The sequence below is a fragment of the Ochotona princeps genome, chromosome 18 (assembly GCF_030435755.1).
Source record: "Ochotona princeps isolate mOchPri1 chromosome 18, mOchPri1.hap1, whole genome shotgun sequence".
NCBI classification, from domain to species: domain Eukaryota; kingdom Metazoa; phylum Chordata; class Mammalia; order Lagomorpha; family Ochotonidae; genus Ochotona; species Ochotona princeps.
This window is the reverse complement of record NC_080849.1, coordinates 38,665,437-38,681,211: the sequence shown is the minus strand read 5'-3', so window position 1 is coordinate 38,681,211 and position 15,775 is coordinate 38,665,437. Positions and strand designations below refer to the sequence as shown.

General features: G+C 41.1%; 1 protein-coding gene across 6 annotated transcripts in view; it reads right to left on the bottom strand.

Moving 5' to 3' along the window:
* Nucleotides 1-15,775, bottom strand: part of OSBPL1A (oxysterol binding protein like 1A) — a 197,820-nt gene that overhangs the window by 60,964 nt on the left and 121,081 nt on the right. For all 6 annotated transcript variants that reach the window (XM_058677085.1, XM_058677086.1, XM_058677087.1 and 3 more), the window contains one exon: nt 5,700-5,850. In XM_058677085.1, the coding sequence (XP_058533068.1) occupies nt 5,700-5,850 (151 nt within the window). The remainder of the gene's footprint in view (nt 1-5,699; nt 5,851-15,775) is intronic.

Here is a 15,775-nt window from a genome sequence, read left to right as displayed (position 1 = left end):
ACCTAAGGGTTGTTCAAAGAGGCAAACTGTAGAGCACAGCTGCTTAAGCTCTAGGGATAATCCTTCCCATGGCAGTCCTTACTCTCAGGGCAGTACGGACTCTGGGTCACAGAAACAGGGAGTAGCATGCAGAGAGAGCAGACTTGGAAGGCCTCTGAACACTGCTCCTCCAGTCCACAGGAGCAGACTCTAGCTCTTGCCCTTCAACACCCACATGTCCCTCTGAAACTCAGACATTGATCCAGTCCTGGTCACTACGTAACAATCAGGACCTACCCCAAATATCTCCTGGTAAGAAAATTTTTCTGCTCAAGGTGCCACAAGATGTTTGGGTGGGGTAAATGGGTACTATGCATGCATCCTGATCTAAACAAAAACCAGGCAGATTACATCAGCGGGGAGTAGTTTAAATTCCAGCTAGTTTTATTCTACTGACAGAATATTTCCAGAGTTGAATACTTTGTATTTACCACTATTAGTACGTTTTCAACCAGATTTGACTTCCTGAAAGATACTCTATTAACTTATATTTTCAATCTTTGTTTCACTGTAATCTGTGTACAGAAGGAAACTGTCATTTACTCCTCTTCCATTGCCTCCCACAAATCCAGCTGTAAAGAAGTAGCGAATGGTGAATGAATCTAAACAATCACCTGAACAACTATCACTCCTACAAAATAAACTTCTGAGAGATGCTGGGCCGACCCTTTTACATTTATGTGTCCCATCTGTCTATATTTCATGTTTATGTGTATATAAGCAATGGGTATCTCTTTTATTTCCATGGTAAGTGAGTGATCAGGTGTCAAACCATCCATCCTGTCCCGAACTCACCTGCAACGCTAGCTCTATGCTTTCCTCATGTGTAGGGGTCCTTTGGGCTTTTCCTTCCATCCCATTGCTCAGCCCGCCTCCAGGACAATTCTGCAGTAAAGGTTCACCATTTATTCAGACATCTAGAAGGGAAGCTACCTTCCTTTCCTATGACTTGGTTGTTGGGCACTTCCTTGACTCTTCAATGTCCTTTGTGCTTAAATATATGTTTCGGAATCTAATTGCCAATGCCCCCTGAAAAGCACATTGTGATTTTAATTGCAATTACATGGACTCTACAGACTAATTTGGCAAGAACATATCTGTAACAATGCATTTTCCTTTCTAGTAAGTTTTGTCTTTCAGTAAATATTTTTTGTTAAGATGTATTTGCACATATGTAGCTTTAATAGTTGCTCCAAATACCTCTTCTACTGCTTTCTTTGCTGTTCCTGTTGATGGCACACAGAAATATAATTAGCTGATTTTCACCTTATCAAATTTTTTACTCACTATAATAACTGTTCTATGAATAATGTAAGTGTTCTATGGGGATAATCACATCACCTATGGGTAATGGCAACTTTGCTTATTTTTGTGAATGCTATACCTCCAAATAATACTGCAATTTGTCACAACTTTCAACTAGGTTAGAGATTTTCTTCCATTGAGGCTTGCTAAAACATGTATCAATTATGACAACTTTACTGATCTCTAAAAATTTAAATTTTTTCTTTATTAAACAGAATTTATAGAATCCTAACATTTTCAGATTACCACCGATATGCTCCATATTAGAACCCTTTATCCTATATATTAAATGATATGGCTCAAACAAGAATGAGCATCTGTAACAAATATAACACCTTGGGCAAAACGAGTCAGAAGGTTCAAGAGCTCATAATAAACTTAGTAAATTACGTGGAAGACAGAGATTTAATCCTGTACAATACAGTCAAGGTGACACTGCAAGTCCTATAAAGATTAAACCAGACTGGAACATGATGCAGGCTAATTTTGCACAAAGCAATGTGTTTTCTGGAAAAAGATGTCAGCAAATGAAGATGGTGGGATTTAACCGCTTGTAATTTAAATTTCTGTTACAAAAATGGTTCTGCAACTTAAAAAAAAGAAGCGGGCCCAGCGAGGTAGCCTACCAGCAAAAGTTCTCACCACACACATGCTGGGATCCCATTTGGGCATCGGTTCTAATCCTGCCAGCCCCACTTCCCATCCAGCTTCCTGCTTGTGGCCTGGGAAAGCAGTTGAGGATAGCCAAAAGCTTTGGGATGCTGCACCCACGTGGGAGACCAGGAAGAGGCTCTGGGCTCCAGGTTTCGAATCAGCTCAGCTCTAGCCATTGTGGCCGCTTGAGGAGTAAATCAGCAGATGGAAGATCTTCCTATCTGTCTCTTCACTCTGCATATGCGCCTTTCCAGTAAAAATAAATAAATCTTTAAAAAAAAGAGAAAAAGAAGCCTAAAAACTTCCATTCATTTTTTTCTATTAGCAAGCTAGTTCAGCCAATATTTAATGTTTTCCGTGTAAACTACAATTTGAAAGGACTATCATTTCCCAAAAAAATAGATACTTCTTCTCAATTTATAATCCAGATGCGTTCATGTCTCTGTTCTTCAGTTGTCAACAACGTACTTATCAGGCAAGAGCAAGCTGGTGAAAGGTAATCAAGATCTTTCGTAAGTTAAATATTGAGCAGCTTAATCTTTAACATTATAAGAAATATTTCATCTAAGATTTCATAGGTCAAGTAAAATACTTCCACATCAACTTGATAAACCAAAAGATTTGAAGTACATGGTCACTTTAGGCCATTCCTCATCTTCAAAAATATCAAAATGAAAATCAATACAAATTACTAATATCAATATAAACAACTGCCTAATATAAGCACAGATCACTAATAACATAATTTAGGGTATAGGAAGAAGTATTTGACAATGAGTGACCATTTGTTGTCCTAATGTGAAATTAAACTTTATATGTTGTATATATTGCTTATTTAACTGGAGGAAAACTTTAAAAGAGAGAGAGCTTTTTAAAAACTACTATAAACACTACTTTGTAAAAGTATTAAATTGTGGGCCAAGCATGGTAGCCTAGTAGCTAAAGTCCTCGCCTTGCATACACTGAGATCCCATATGGGATCTCAATTCTAATCTAATCCTGGCAGCAACGCTTCCCATCCGGCTTCCTGCTTGTAGCCTGGGAAAGCAGTCGAGGATGGCCCAATGCTTTGGCACCACGCACGTGCGTAGAAGACCCAGATTCACTCAGTTCCGGCCATTGCGGCCATTTGGGGAGTGAATCATAGGACAGAAGATCTTCCTCTCTGTCTCTCCTCCTCTCTGTATATCTGCCTTTCCAATAAAAAAATCTTTAAAAAGATAAAAAAGGTAGTAAATTGTAAGATGAGCCTTTCGCATATCAGTTAAGAAGTTGCTTGGGCAGCCCACATCACACAAGAGAGCAGCCAGGGTTCAAAACCCAGCTCCACTTCTGATTCTGGTTTCCTGCAGAGGTACACCTGGGAGACAGCAGATGGTCCTGGTGCTTGGGTCCTTGCCATCCATGTGGGTGACCAGGAAGGAAGACCATGCTCCTAGCCTAAGATGCAACAAATATTCAGGGAGTGAACTAGGAAATGGAAGAGTGCTGTTTTCAAATACAATGAAAACCCAGGAGTAGTACTTTTTAAAAAGATGTATCTTGGGCCCGGCGGCGTGGCCTGGCGGCTTAAGTCCTCGCCTTGAATGCCCCGGGATCCCTTATGGGCGCCGGTTCTGACCCCGGCAGCTCCACTTCCCATCCAGCGCCCTGCTTGTGGCCTGGGAAAGCGGTCGAGGACGGCCCAATGCATTGGGACCCTGCACCTGCGTGGGAGACCTGGAGGAGGTTCCAGGTTCCTGGCTTCGGATCGGCGCATACCGGCCGTTGAGGCTCACTTGGGGAGTGAATCATCGGATGGAGGATCTTCCTCTCTGTCTCTCCTCCTCTCTGTATATCTGACTTTGTAATAAAATAAATAAATCTTTTAAAAAAAAGATGTATCTTTAGCTTTTCTGGTTAGATCACTATTTGGAGGCATGTATTTGTATTCTTCCTTAGTGACCTGTCCTAATTTCATTTTTTTGGAACATTTTCATCTTAGCTTTCACATTTGTACCATTCCAAGTTTAACTAAAATGTAATACAGCACGAGCTGGTGCATGGATTAACCAGCTAATCCTCCGCCTGCCAGCACCAGCATCCCAGCTGCATGCAGATTTGTGTTCCAGCTGCTCTACTTCCCATTCAACTCCCTGTTTGTAGCCTGGGAAAGCAGTAGAGGATGGCCAAAAGCCTTGGGAGCCCAAACACATGAGAGACCTGGAAGAAGATCCTGACTCTTGACTTTCGATTGGTTCAGCTCAGCCACTGCAGCCATCTAAGGAGTGAACCAGTGAGTGGAAGATCTTTCTCACTGTCTCTCATTCTCTGTAAAAACCTGTCTTCCCAATAAAAATAAATCTTTTTTTAAAAAAGGAACATAGCAATATATGAACATGATGTAACTCTCTAATGCAAAATAACTGTTGTCATGAAAAGGGATTCCACGTCCTGAAAATTCACAAAAACCTGCAATGACAGCATCCAAGGATGCGCATTCCTTCACTATTTCTGAATTTAGGGCCAGAATTTTTATGCTTCTGTGAACTTTCCAAAGATTTCACCTGTGTTTTCATTGGGTTGGCATGATACATGAGAGTAATTCAAAAATTTGTTGAAGACATGCATTATGGAAAAACTATGTGTGCATTTCTAAAAAGCCCAGGTACCCACAAGCATTTAGAAGTCCACTCATATGTGCTGAGTTAAAGGCCATCTGCTCTTTAGAGAGTGAAGATCAGCTAGGTTTACTACCGGGTATTTCATGTCCAGGACTTCAGAGGAGTCCACTATGGTTACCGCAGAAGGGGCTCGGGAAGACATTCACTGGCAGCTATGAAAGTCACGTTGACAAATGTAAAGGATAACCACTTACAAGCAAGTTTTCTTGTTACCTAAACTTTCTTAAAGAAATAAGAGGAAACTGAGACTTACTGTTAACACGAGGAAATATTCACAACCCAGAGAAGTGATGCATTACTTGTTCTAGAACTGAGACTGCTTCTGACCACAACAGTGGTGCACATGAAGTTAAGATGTGTGTAGATTGTGTAGCTGTAAACAGAAACTGTCCTGTAGAAATCAGCTATTAAGAATTCCTTACCCCAAAACGATCTTTACTACAACGCTTCTTTACTACATGAGCTCCAGTACACACATGCACTTCTGCTGAAACTAGAGACCTGGAGTGTCTGTTACACTGCACTCATTCGGGACAATCTCCAAGACTGAGCCGGCAAGGGAATAAAAACATACTAATGTATGAGACAGTGCAAAACAGGTACGTTCTACAAACTCTGGTTCTTAAAGACTGCCTGTTTCGCTTCAGCTAAACTGTGTCAACAGGCTGGTGACATTACCATCCATTCTTAACAAAACCAACAAGAAGATCAGATAACTAGAAACCAAAATAGCATTGGGAGGCAAAGTCATAAAAGATGAAAAAGAGAATGCGCATTAGTTTCAATAGGTAGTTCTGAATAACCTTTCTACATCCCTGGGCAAAGGGTGCTACATGTTTTCCTAAAGATGTGGCTGCTGAAACCAAGTTGTATGCTTTGGTTCTTTAACCACTGATGATGCTGTCTGCAATGAATGATGAAGATAGTGCTTAAGATAATATTCTTCCTTGTAGGTGATGTAGCAATACACATGCCCATCTCTTTATGAAACCATGTCTATATTATAGCAGAAAAGCAAATTGCCACAGGCTCCCCTACCTGTGTTTCTTGATGCCATTGGAAAGCCCATCTCCACCACCACAGTCCTTCCCCTCGGACATCCTGGGTCTTCGGCTGTTCAGGTCTTCCTCTTCCAGGGACTGTGCTGTCACTGCTTCCAACCTACTCATGGACTGCTCCGACTCTGAATCTGTGGCGGAACAGGTTCATGGTTAATCCCTTGAACTGGTGCAAGGATTCTGTAACAATGGATATCTCCTTTAATGTATCAGGCTTTGAAACCCAAGCAGCCTACTTTGTTCTTCAATAATCCACCCGTTAACTATCTCCTCAGGGATTTTCAGAGAACCTGCAACCAGTAAGGCCAAAGAGGATTTGTGGAACAGATGTATGCTTACATAAACTTACAATTAAACAGATTTCACATATTAAAGGAGACTTCCAAAGACTACTCAAGTTCTTTAAGAAATCATATTCACTTGTCCTCTGCCAAATTTCTATTTTCTCATCTTTCCTCACAAAGTATCAACTTCTTGAAAAAACGCCACTATTTAAAAAAAAATTGTAATAGTCCTATTTGTTAAAGTTTAAATGAGGCTAAACACTGCAGTTACCAATCCTTTTTTTTTTCCTTTACAGTTACTTTTTTTCATGAGTTGGGTATTGGTGTGGTAGTTAGGGTGCCACTTGGGAAGTCTGCAACCCTGCCAATGTGCCTGAGTTCAAGTCCCAACTCTGATTCCAGCTCTGTACTAATATGCACCCAGGGAGGCGGCAAGTGGTGGCTCAAGTACCACACAGGGCAGACTAGACTGAACTCTGACATTAGGAACACAGTAATAGACTAGAATGAATTCCTGACTTTAAACTGGCCTAGCCTAGGCTGTTGTCGGCAATTTTTCTCTCTCCTTATCTTCCTGTCTTGCAAATAGATAAAATTAAAAATAATTGAAAAACACACACTTTCACCCTTCACCTCCCTTTAGCAACTCAAGGACTCTGAGGAAGGCAAGGAAAAACAATGAGGTTGTCAACAGGGGTGCTAATGGTTTCAAGTCTTGCAAGTAGTTAGGTCAGAATGTGAATTAACATTTAATTCCACCTCAGAACAGTCACTCAATCTCTATAAAACTTTAAAGAAAGCCTAAGCCCTTATAAAAATGGAAATTCAAGGCAACTCACAACTTTCCACCTTGACCATCCAGCCTTTTAATTCTAATGAAGACTTTAGCATGCATCCAAGCACATTTCCTTAACAATTCTTGACAATCTGCTAAATTCAGATTATAGCTAGATTATCAGAATGTAAAATAATATACTTTCCATTCCTCTGAAGGCATTCCATAATTCATCGAAAATCAAGGACCATTCACAAGAAATTACTGGGCCAACAGAGGTACCAGTTGGACAGTGTTGTGTACCTTTAGCTCTGAATACCATACCGATCAGATGATGTAAGTTACTTGCACAAAGATTTTCAATACTGGGCAAGTTCTTTCTATTTCTGTAAGTGTAACTAGTGGAATTTCTGAAAATATAGCATAGCTATATTGTTCACCTCATAACAAAGAAATATACAGTATGTCCTCACCCCCTGTCCAAAACGCTATCCATGATTTCACTTGCTGTAGTTTCAGCTACTCAGCTATCAATTATAGCTGGAAAACATTAAAAGGAAAATTCCAGAAATAAAAAATTCATTAGTTTTAAGCTGTATGACACTCTGAGAAGTGTGATGAGCTCTTGCATGGCCCCACTCCCTCCAGGAAGATGGAGGGCACATGGGAGTAAACTGAGCATCAATTTTTTGGAGTAGGCAGACAGGTGTGAGGAAAGGCCAGTAAAGAGTGCTGACAGCGAATCCTCAGAAAACAAACAAAAAACAGTGCTCCCATGGAGGGAACCAATTGTTTTGAGGGACAAGCAGGAATAAAGTCTGATTCAGAGACAATGGATTGCAGCAGCCCTGGGTTGGGGATATGAGGTTGGGCTTATGGGTCTGTGTTTTACAATTCATAAAAGAGCTATGCATTTAAAGAGCTGAACAAAATTATTTTGTACAACTTCATATTATATAAGGTACACTGTTAGTTTATAATTTAGATGTCATGAAAACCAAAAAGCAATCAATCAAAAAATCTCAAACATTTATGAGATACTACTCCGCAAAGGACACTGTGCTTGCCATTTAAGAAATAACAAATCAAAAGACAGAAACCTGCCCACCTAAAAAAAATTCATTTAACAAAAAGGCAGATGCACATCAAACACTAAAAAAGGACACTAAGCTTCTATGAAGCAAATGTAGACTTTTCCCCAAACAAGATTTCAATGCAGGATAAACCCAAGCATATGACCTCCTAGCCTCACCTCAGTCAACTTGGGAACCCATACTCTGGCATATGCCATGGGTGGGAACCTCAGATCCCTGTCGTCTGAGGCCATGAGCACCTGACTTGCTGCCCTTGTCCCTTCTCTCCATCTCCCTTTTACTCCCTGGCTCCATGTTAGTATCTTTTCTATTTCTTACTTCTTTCTCTCTCAACTCCTTCTGACAGAATTAGACTTTTCTCATGCTTCTCCACAGAGGCCACTGATTATATTGAGACTCCAAGGTCTACTTTACAAGTCTTCCTTCTGCTTATCTGTCACTGCTTAATTCATTCCTATTGTCCTTGTATCATGTGCAGCCACGTGGTATCCACGTAACAGTAAGATCTGATCCCTCCCCAGGATCTGGCAGAGGTAGACTGTCTGGGAAAGAAATGAGTTCAATAAATTTTCCTAGCTACAATAATAACAGGAGCTGGAGTGGGGGTAGTGGGCTGCAGAGGAGACATCAGTCAATTTTATAGAGTGAAGGGAGAGTGTGTCAGGAAGCGCTGCTGGCTGATGAGTGAGCTGAGCAAACTGACAAGCAGCAAGACTGGAGGAGGAGAGTTACAACCAAGGACCTGTTCTGAGCAAAAGAACAGCATGACCCACTGCAGGGAGAAGCCAGCAGTTTGGGAGGATGACAGGCAGAGGGTGGCACTCAGTGGAAATGAGGTTCCAAGACAGTTATGAGGCTGACAATCAGGATAAACAAAAAGCAAAGGCAGGCATCAGGACAAACTAGGGCTGAGGTTGTTTACCAAACAGCGACCAAAGGTCAATTACAGAGGGAGTTTTCTAGAATCAAATGTGAGAAGTAATCATGACCCACTGGGTAATTACGGTTACAATGAGATCAATAGATCTAGCTGCTTAAACATCGTACTCAGTTATTTCTACTACTATGACTACAGGGCTGTCTGATGCATCAAGTATGAAAATTCTGGACTATCAGCAGTAGGGAATCATTCTTCCACAGATTGACCTTCACAGAATTATTACACCAATGTGCCCATCTCCAGTATGGCAGATAGGGAGATTCACAAACACTACTGGCCACAGCCACTATAGAAGCTTACTGAACCAGGTCAAAGCCTACCTGTTAGTCATTTTCAAGTCTCCCCAAGAAGTCAATCAGTGACAAATCTCAGTACCTCTAAGGTAATAATTCCATCTTTTAACTGCAGATTTTTTCATTTTTTTCATGTACATGTAAGTATCAAAAAGACAGGCTATCTACTGTCCAAAATTACTGGGTGGAAAACAAACGACATGAACAGGTGTATTTCATGCCTTCCCTGTGTCTGAGTGACAAAAGTCCCAGGAATGAACGTAATGGTAAGGTAATTAAGCTTGAGATAATGCAACCATCATAGAGAGATGCATAGTGAAGGCTGCCCAATAATGCAAATGTACTTAATGCACATTTAAAAATGGTCACGCTGGGTCCCAGTGCAAAATCCTTGCCTTGCATGAATCAGGATGTCATAAGGATGCCCGTTCATGGGCCCGGCGGCATGGCCTAGCAGCTAAAAGTCCTTGCCTTGGAGGCCCCGGGATCCCATATGGGCACTGGTTCTAATCCCGGCAGCTCCACTTCCCATCCAGCTCCCTGCTTGTGGCCTGGGAAAGCAGTCGAGGACGGCCCAAAGCTTTGGGACACTGCACCTGCGTGGGAGACCTGGAAGAGGTTCCTGGTTCCTGGCTTCGGATCGGCGCGCACCGGCCCGTTGCGGCTCACTTGGGGAGTGAAACATCGGACGGAAGATCTTCCTCTCTGTCTCTCCTCCTCTCTGTATATCCGGCTTTCCAATAACAATAAAATCTTAAAAAAAAAAAAAAAAAAAAAAAAAAGGATGCCCGTTCGTGTTCCAACTGTTCCACTTCCCATCAAGCTCCCTGCTTGTGGTCTGGAAAAGCAGCAGAGGATGGGCCAAAGCCTTGGGAATCTTGCACCCATGTGGGAAATCCACAAGAAGTTCCTGGCTCCTGGCTTCAGATGGACTTGGCTCTGGCCGTTGTGGTTAAGACAAAGCAAAGAACTTAATGCAGCAATTAAGACACCAATTTGGATAATGGGCTCCTCCACTTCCAGTCCAGCTTCTGAGAATGAACATTCTGACAGGCAGCAGACTCAGGTTCTTCTTGAGTCCCTGCCTGCATGAGACTGGGTTGGAGCTCCAGGTTCCTGGCCTTTGTCTGGTCCAACTATGCTCACGGCAGGCATTTGGGAGTGAACTAGCAGACAAAAAATCTTTTTCACCTGACTTTTTAACACAATAAAAATCATATCTTTAAAAATTTTAAAGAATAAATTTTATGTTGTGCATATCCTACTCTAAGAATAACAACAAAATAAATGCAAAATCCCAAACTCCTGTCAACCAAAAGTGAAAGATCTAACTGAGTGGATGAAAACTATATTCAGGTAAAGGATTTATCATATAGTCCTAGAATTCATTGAATTTTTGTGGGGTAATTAGAAAAAAGCAGTATATTGCTGAGCAATAGCAGAAAATGGAAAATTTGACGTGTACTAATCTGTAACTTAATTCCAGATCATCTAGTCCCAAAAAGATTCAGACAACTGAATTAATAATTACTGTGTATTTTGTAAAAAATTTTGAGTGTAACATTTTGAACTGACCATTTTACAAGAGAAATGTTCTAGCTTATAGAGAATACAAGTATACAAATCTCTGTGTAATTAATTCCTCAATTTAAATAGTAGTAATGATAGAATGAATAAAAATCCCAAGGTTTATTCTAATGTAACATATCTCAAACGGTCAGATCTTTGAAGTTCCATTCACAGAACTCAGAAATTGAGTATAATCCCTTTTTCATTCAAATAGTACAGAAGTCAAGGGCTATTAATGAGCGAATTGTATTTTAAAATTAGGAGGAGGGGCTCGTGTTGCCACTCAGCAAGTTAAGTCACCACCTGTGATGCCAGGTTCTAGTCCAGGCAGCTCCACTCCTGATCTAACTCCCTGCTAATCTGCCTGGGAAAGCAACAAAAAAAATGGCTGGAGTAAACCAGCAGATGGAAGATTCCTGGATTTCCTTCTCTCTTTCTCTTCCCTCACTCTTACTCTGTCTGCCTTTCAAATAAATATATTTCCAACAAAAATCAAGTTAGGAAGATCCTGAGCCTTGGCTACTTTGATTGGGGCAACTTTGCAGGTGCTCATTTATTTGTTCATTTGGAGCTGAGAAAGTTCACAGTATAACATGCTGGTGGGTAATTCTCTGAAATTTTCCTTCTGGGCACTTTTTAACTTGACTTCTGAAAACCCATCTGGACAAAAGCAGTGCAAAGGAGCAGGACATGTAAGAGTGATGGATCATGTCCAATCACCTTCCTACTGGTAGCTGAGGTACAAATGGACAGGAAACACATATGCTCAAGTGGATACCTTTCTGGTCTCTGGTTTTTCATGCAAAAGGCATGTCTTAATGGTGGCCAGAGTAAGCCAGAGCACTGCTTGAAATTCCAGGGCCCAACTTTTTAATATTCAGTTACAACTGCACACACTCAAAGACAACAAAACAAACTGACCACATTTAAAATGAACCGTAAGTTGACAATGATGATGCTTCCAGAAGGGGCTGTGCTGCCAAGAGATGACTATGATAATTTACAAAGGAAGTAACAGAAACTGGAAATGCAATTGTGGCAGCAAGCAGCCAGGGTCAGACATTCTACACAAATCCTGTCTGGATGAGGGCCAAGGACAAATGAACCAAAGGGTATAGTGTTGCTTCATACAGAGTTTCTAAAAAATATTGCCTGGTGCCCAAGCAACTCAAGATCAACTTGAAAAACCACACATGTAATTGAATATGAATAATTATCCAACCACAGTGTATGGGCTACCAGGAATCTTAGCTCCTGCTGGATTACTAAATCCATGTTGGACTACTACATCGGAAGGTTTTCCCATACGTCTTTTCGAAATCCTTTTTCAAAATTATTTTCAGAAAGAGAATGTATTCATTCTTTCTGCACAGATCACAGTAGAACCAAAGACCACTGACAGAACACTATGTAGTCAAAAATATTTTTGTATCATTGTAATGTAGTAAGTCAACACCTACCAAGTTCTTGCTATAATCAGATACTGGGGTAGGTGTGGCAAGGCCACTAGAATGTGGCACAATGCAATCATGTGGGAGGCACATGTGCCCAGCAAGCTTAGACAGTGACTGGGGACAAGGGAAAAACTGATGAAGTCTTAAGCATAGGTAAGTGAGCTATACCGGGAAGGCTCAGATCAGAGATGCACTATAACCCATAGGGGATGAGGCAGAGCACACGTCTTCAGGGAGTACAAAGATCACTTTCAATCACAGAAGCATTATTTCTATGGCCTCATTAGTCACACTGACGTCAAACTCAGTGCCTTCATACAACAAAACTGAATGTCTCCAAGGTCAAAAGTCAGAGGGCAAGACCACTCTCCCTCAGTAAGCTCTAACATGCAATCACTTCCTTGGGATTCTCAGCTTTGGTAGCTGCCGTTGTTTTCTGGCCTTGCAGCTGCATCCTCCAGGCTCTGCCCCATGTCTTCACATCAGCTTTCCTCTGGGGAGACTCATTTCCCTTTGCCTCTCCTACAAAACTCTCCTTGATAACATGTAGTCTCACACAGATAATCCTTGATCACCCCCACACCTTAAAACACTTCATTTTATCATGCGCACCAAGACTTGTAATTAGGCAATATTCCTGGGTTCTCAGGATTAGGATGTGGACATCTGTCCTGGAGGCCTATTTTACAGCCTGCCACATCCAATGATGTACAATGCAGAAAATGGACAAATTCTAGAAACAGGACCTGTCACAGGAAGGCAGCATCACATAGAGTTAAAAGCAAGGGAAGGCTGGATGAGACAACAGCAGCTGAGTGCTGGGGCAAGGCGGTATTAGTGGGATAGAGAAAACACAACAGTGAGATGTGGGGAGAGGTCCAAGGGAAGCTAATGGAAGACAATACCCCACTCATGGTTTTCAGTATCAGTGACAAGGGCATCAACCATGGCAAGGGTTATACGAGAAAGCAAAATAGGACTACACATTCAGGTTCTGTCACACCAACTTTGAGAGACTTTGGGCCAGCTACACACTTTCCATAAATAGATGGGAATCCAAGAGTTATCACTATTCTGTAGCACTTAAACCACATCTCCAATGTATCTCAAGATCTTACTCACTGGATATGTGAATCTCTAATGTGCTAGCATCTATGCTAGTTGCTAGGAACACATAGTTACTCACAGAACCTTCTATGTAATTAAACCATGGCAGGACTGACAGAAATCAACTAACTACAAATAAATACAAAGTTCTGATTGTGGGACGAGCAGTTGTAAGGTGACACACAGACAACTGAAAGCAAACACAAAGTCCACAGGCTTCCTGGCAGGAGCTTATTTTTGAGCAGAGCTCAGAGAGACATGTTCACTAACGCAAGTAGGGGGAGAAAAGGCAAACTTACCATCCTTACCAATGCTGTGTTCATTTAAGCTCTCCCTCATCTCTCTCCTGATACATGAGGACTTGACATAAGTCTTTACTACTAAAACATGAGTATTCTACTAGAATATAAACTCCTAAGACAGGACCAGGGCTGCCAGTTCGTGTAATGGCTGCTCCACTTCTGATCCAGTTTCCTGCCTTTGGTCTGGGAAAGCAGTGGAGGATGGCCCAAGTCCCTGGGTGCTATACTCACATGGGAGACCCAAGACAAGTTTCAGGCTCCCAGTTTCAGACAGCTCTGACTGGTGTGGCCATTTGAGGAGTGAATAATCTCTTTGTCACTCCCTCCCTCTGTAATTCTAACTTTTAAGTAAATACATCTTTTTTAAAAATGAAGATTACCCCAAACATTGAGCCCAAAACTTACATTTTCTAATGTGTAACTACTATACACACACACACACACACACATTATTGTTAAATGATGGATACTTTTGTTATCATCAACTAACTAGATGAAGAGCCCATTCCTCTACTTGGACAAGAAACTTAGAAAACATATTACATACAGATAGTATTTAATAAGCCATATTCTCTGTTTCTCATCTTGTTATATATATAATGAATATCAACTATCTAACCTCTCCTGTGACAAGCAACAGAGGAAAATATAAACAATACAACAAGGTCTCTGTCTTTTAGGAATACAATATTTTGGGAGAGAGAAAAAAGAAATATGCAACAGTTTGCACAAGATTCAACACAAGAATCGGGAGCATATAGCCAATTTTCAACTAAAATGTTAATAGAAAAATAAAAGTTTAAACGGTGTCTACTTGACGCTCCCAGCTAAATACACTGAGGACAAAGCCGGCTGAAATCCTCAACCCTTTTCATGGTCAATACCAATGTAGACATTATCACTGGTCTTGGTTATCACCTGCTGGCTTTATGGGCTGAACATTATTGGACATAAAACATGTCATCATCCACCACACAAAACTGAAGTGGTTATGTCACCACCTTTACCTTGGAACTGTTGAGAAATGCTAAAACTAACTTCAATTTCATGCCATGATTACCTTATTGGTTTTGCCTGTCAACACTATTGGATTTTATGCATTATTCATGCACATTTCAACCAAAATAGCATTAAGAGGAAAATATAGCAAGAAAGCTTTTCTTAAGCAACCGATCTCAACATGTTTAAAAAAGAAAGTGAACACACAATGAGAAAAGCATTTCAAACTTTCAATATTCAAAGAGCAGGAATTTTCCATCAAACTTGCTAACTTAAGCTAGGAGTAAAGAATAACAGCCATGAAATTACATATTTAACTGATAGTAGCTCAAAAATAATTCCATAGGCTATTTGACAGTTATAAAATCGAGCACTTTCTCACTTTCGCCCTCTCTGCAAGCAAGTCTGATAACTCCACCTTGACTAAGTTCCTGGAGATCAAGCTCTACCTTTTCATACCATCTAATTGTTGCTTTTTCCTTTGCCACACTGCCCCCCTCATAGAATCCAAAGGGTAAATGCGGATGCATGAAATTCACAATTGTTACAGATTATCTTGGATTAGTTACTGAATTTCATGCTATTTTTCACTATGTCAGACATTCATTCAACAACCTTTATTTAACAAGCATGTAGAGATCAACTCTAATTTTGTGCCACATACTTCACGGATGAAAAAAAGCATGCTTTGGGACACTGCACCCGCGTGGGAGACCCGGAAGAGGTTCCAGGTTCCCGGCATCGGATCGGCGCGCATCGGCCCGTTGCGGCTCACTTGGGGAGTGAATCATCGGACGGAAGATCTTCCTCTCTGTCTCTCCTCCTCTGTGTATATCTGGCTGTAATAAAATGAATAAATCTTTAAAAAAAAAAAAAAAAAAGCATGACACCTCCCATCGTAGTGAGACCGGCCTCAGTCAGCCTGGAGGCGTCAGGAAGGACTATCCAGGGGATGGCTGGAGAAACACCTGAGAGTTCTGAGACACAGACCAAAGGACCATATAAACATAAAGTGAAACGAATAGTGCAGATGGAGACAGAACCATTTTTGTCTAAAATGAAAAGATTTTTTTAAAGATTTTTTAAGATTTACTTTGACTGGAAATCCAGATATACAGAGAGGAGGGGAGACAGAGAGGAAAATGGTCCTTGCGATGGTTCACTCCCCAAGTGGCCACAATGGCCAGGGCTGGGCCAATCCGAAGTCAAGAGCCAGGGGGCTTCTTCAGAGTCTCCCAT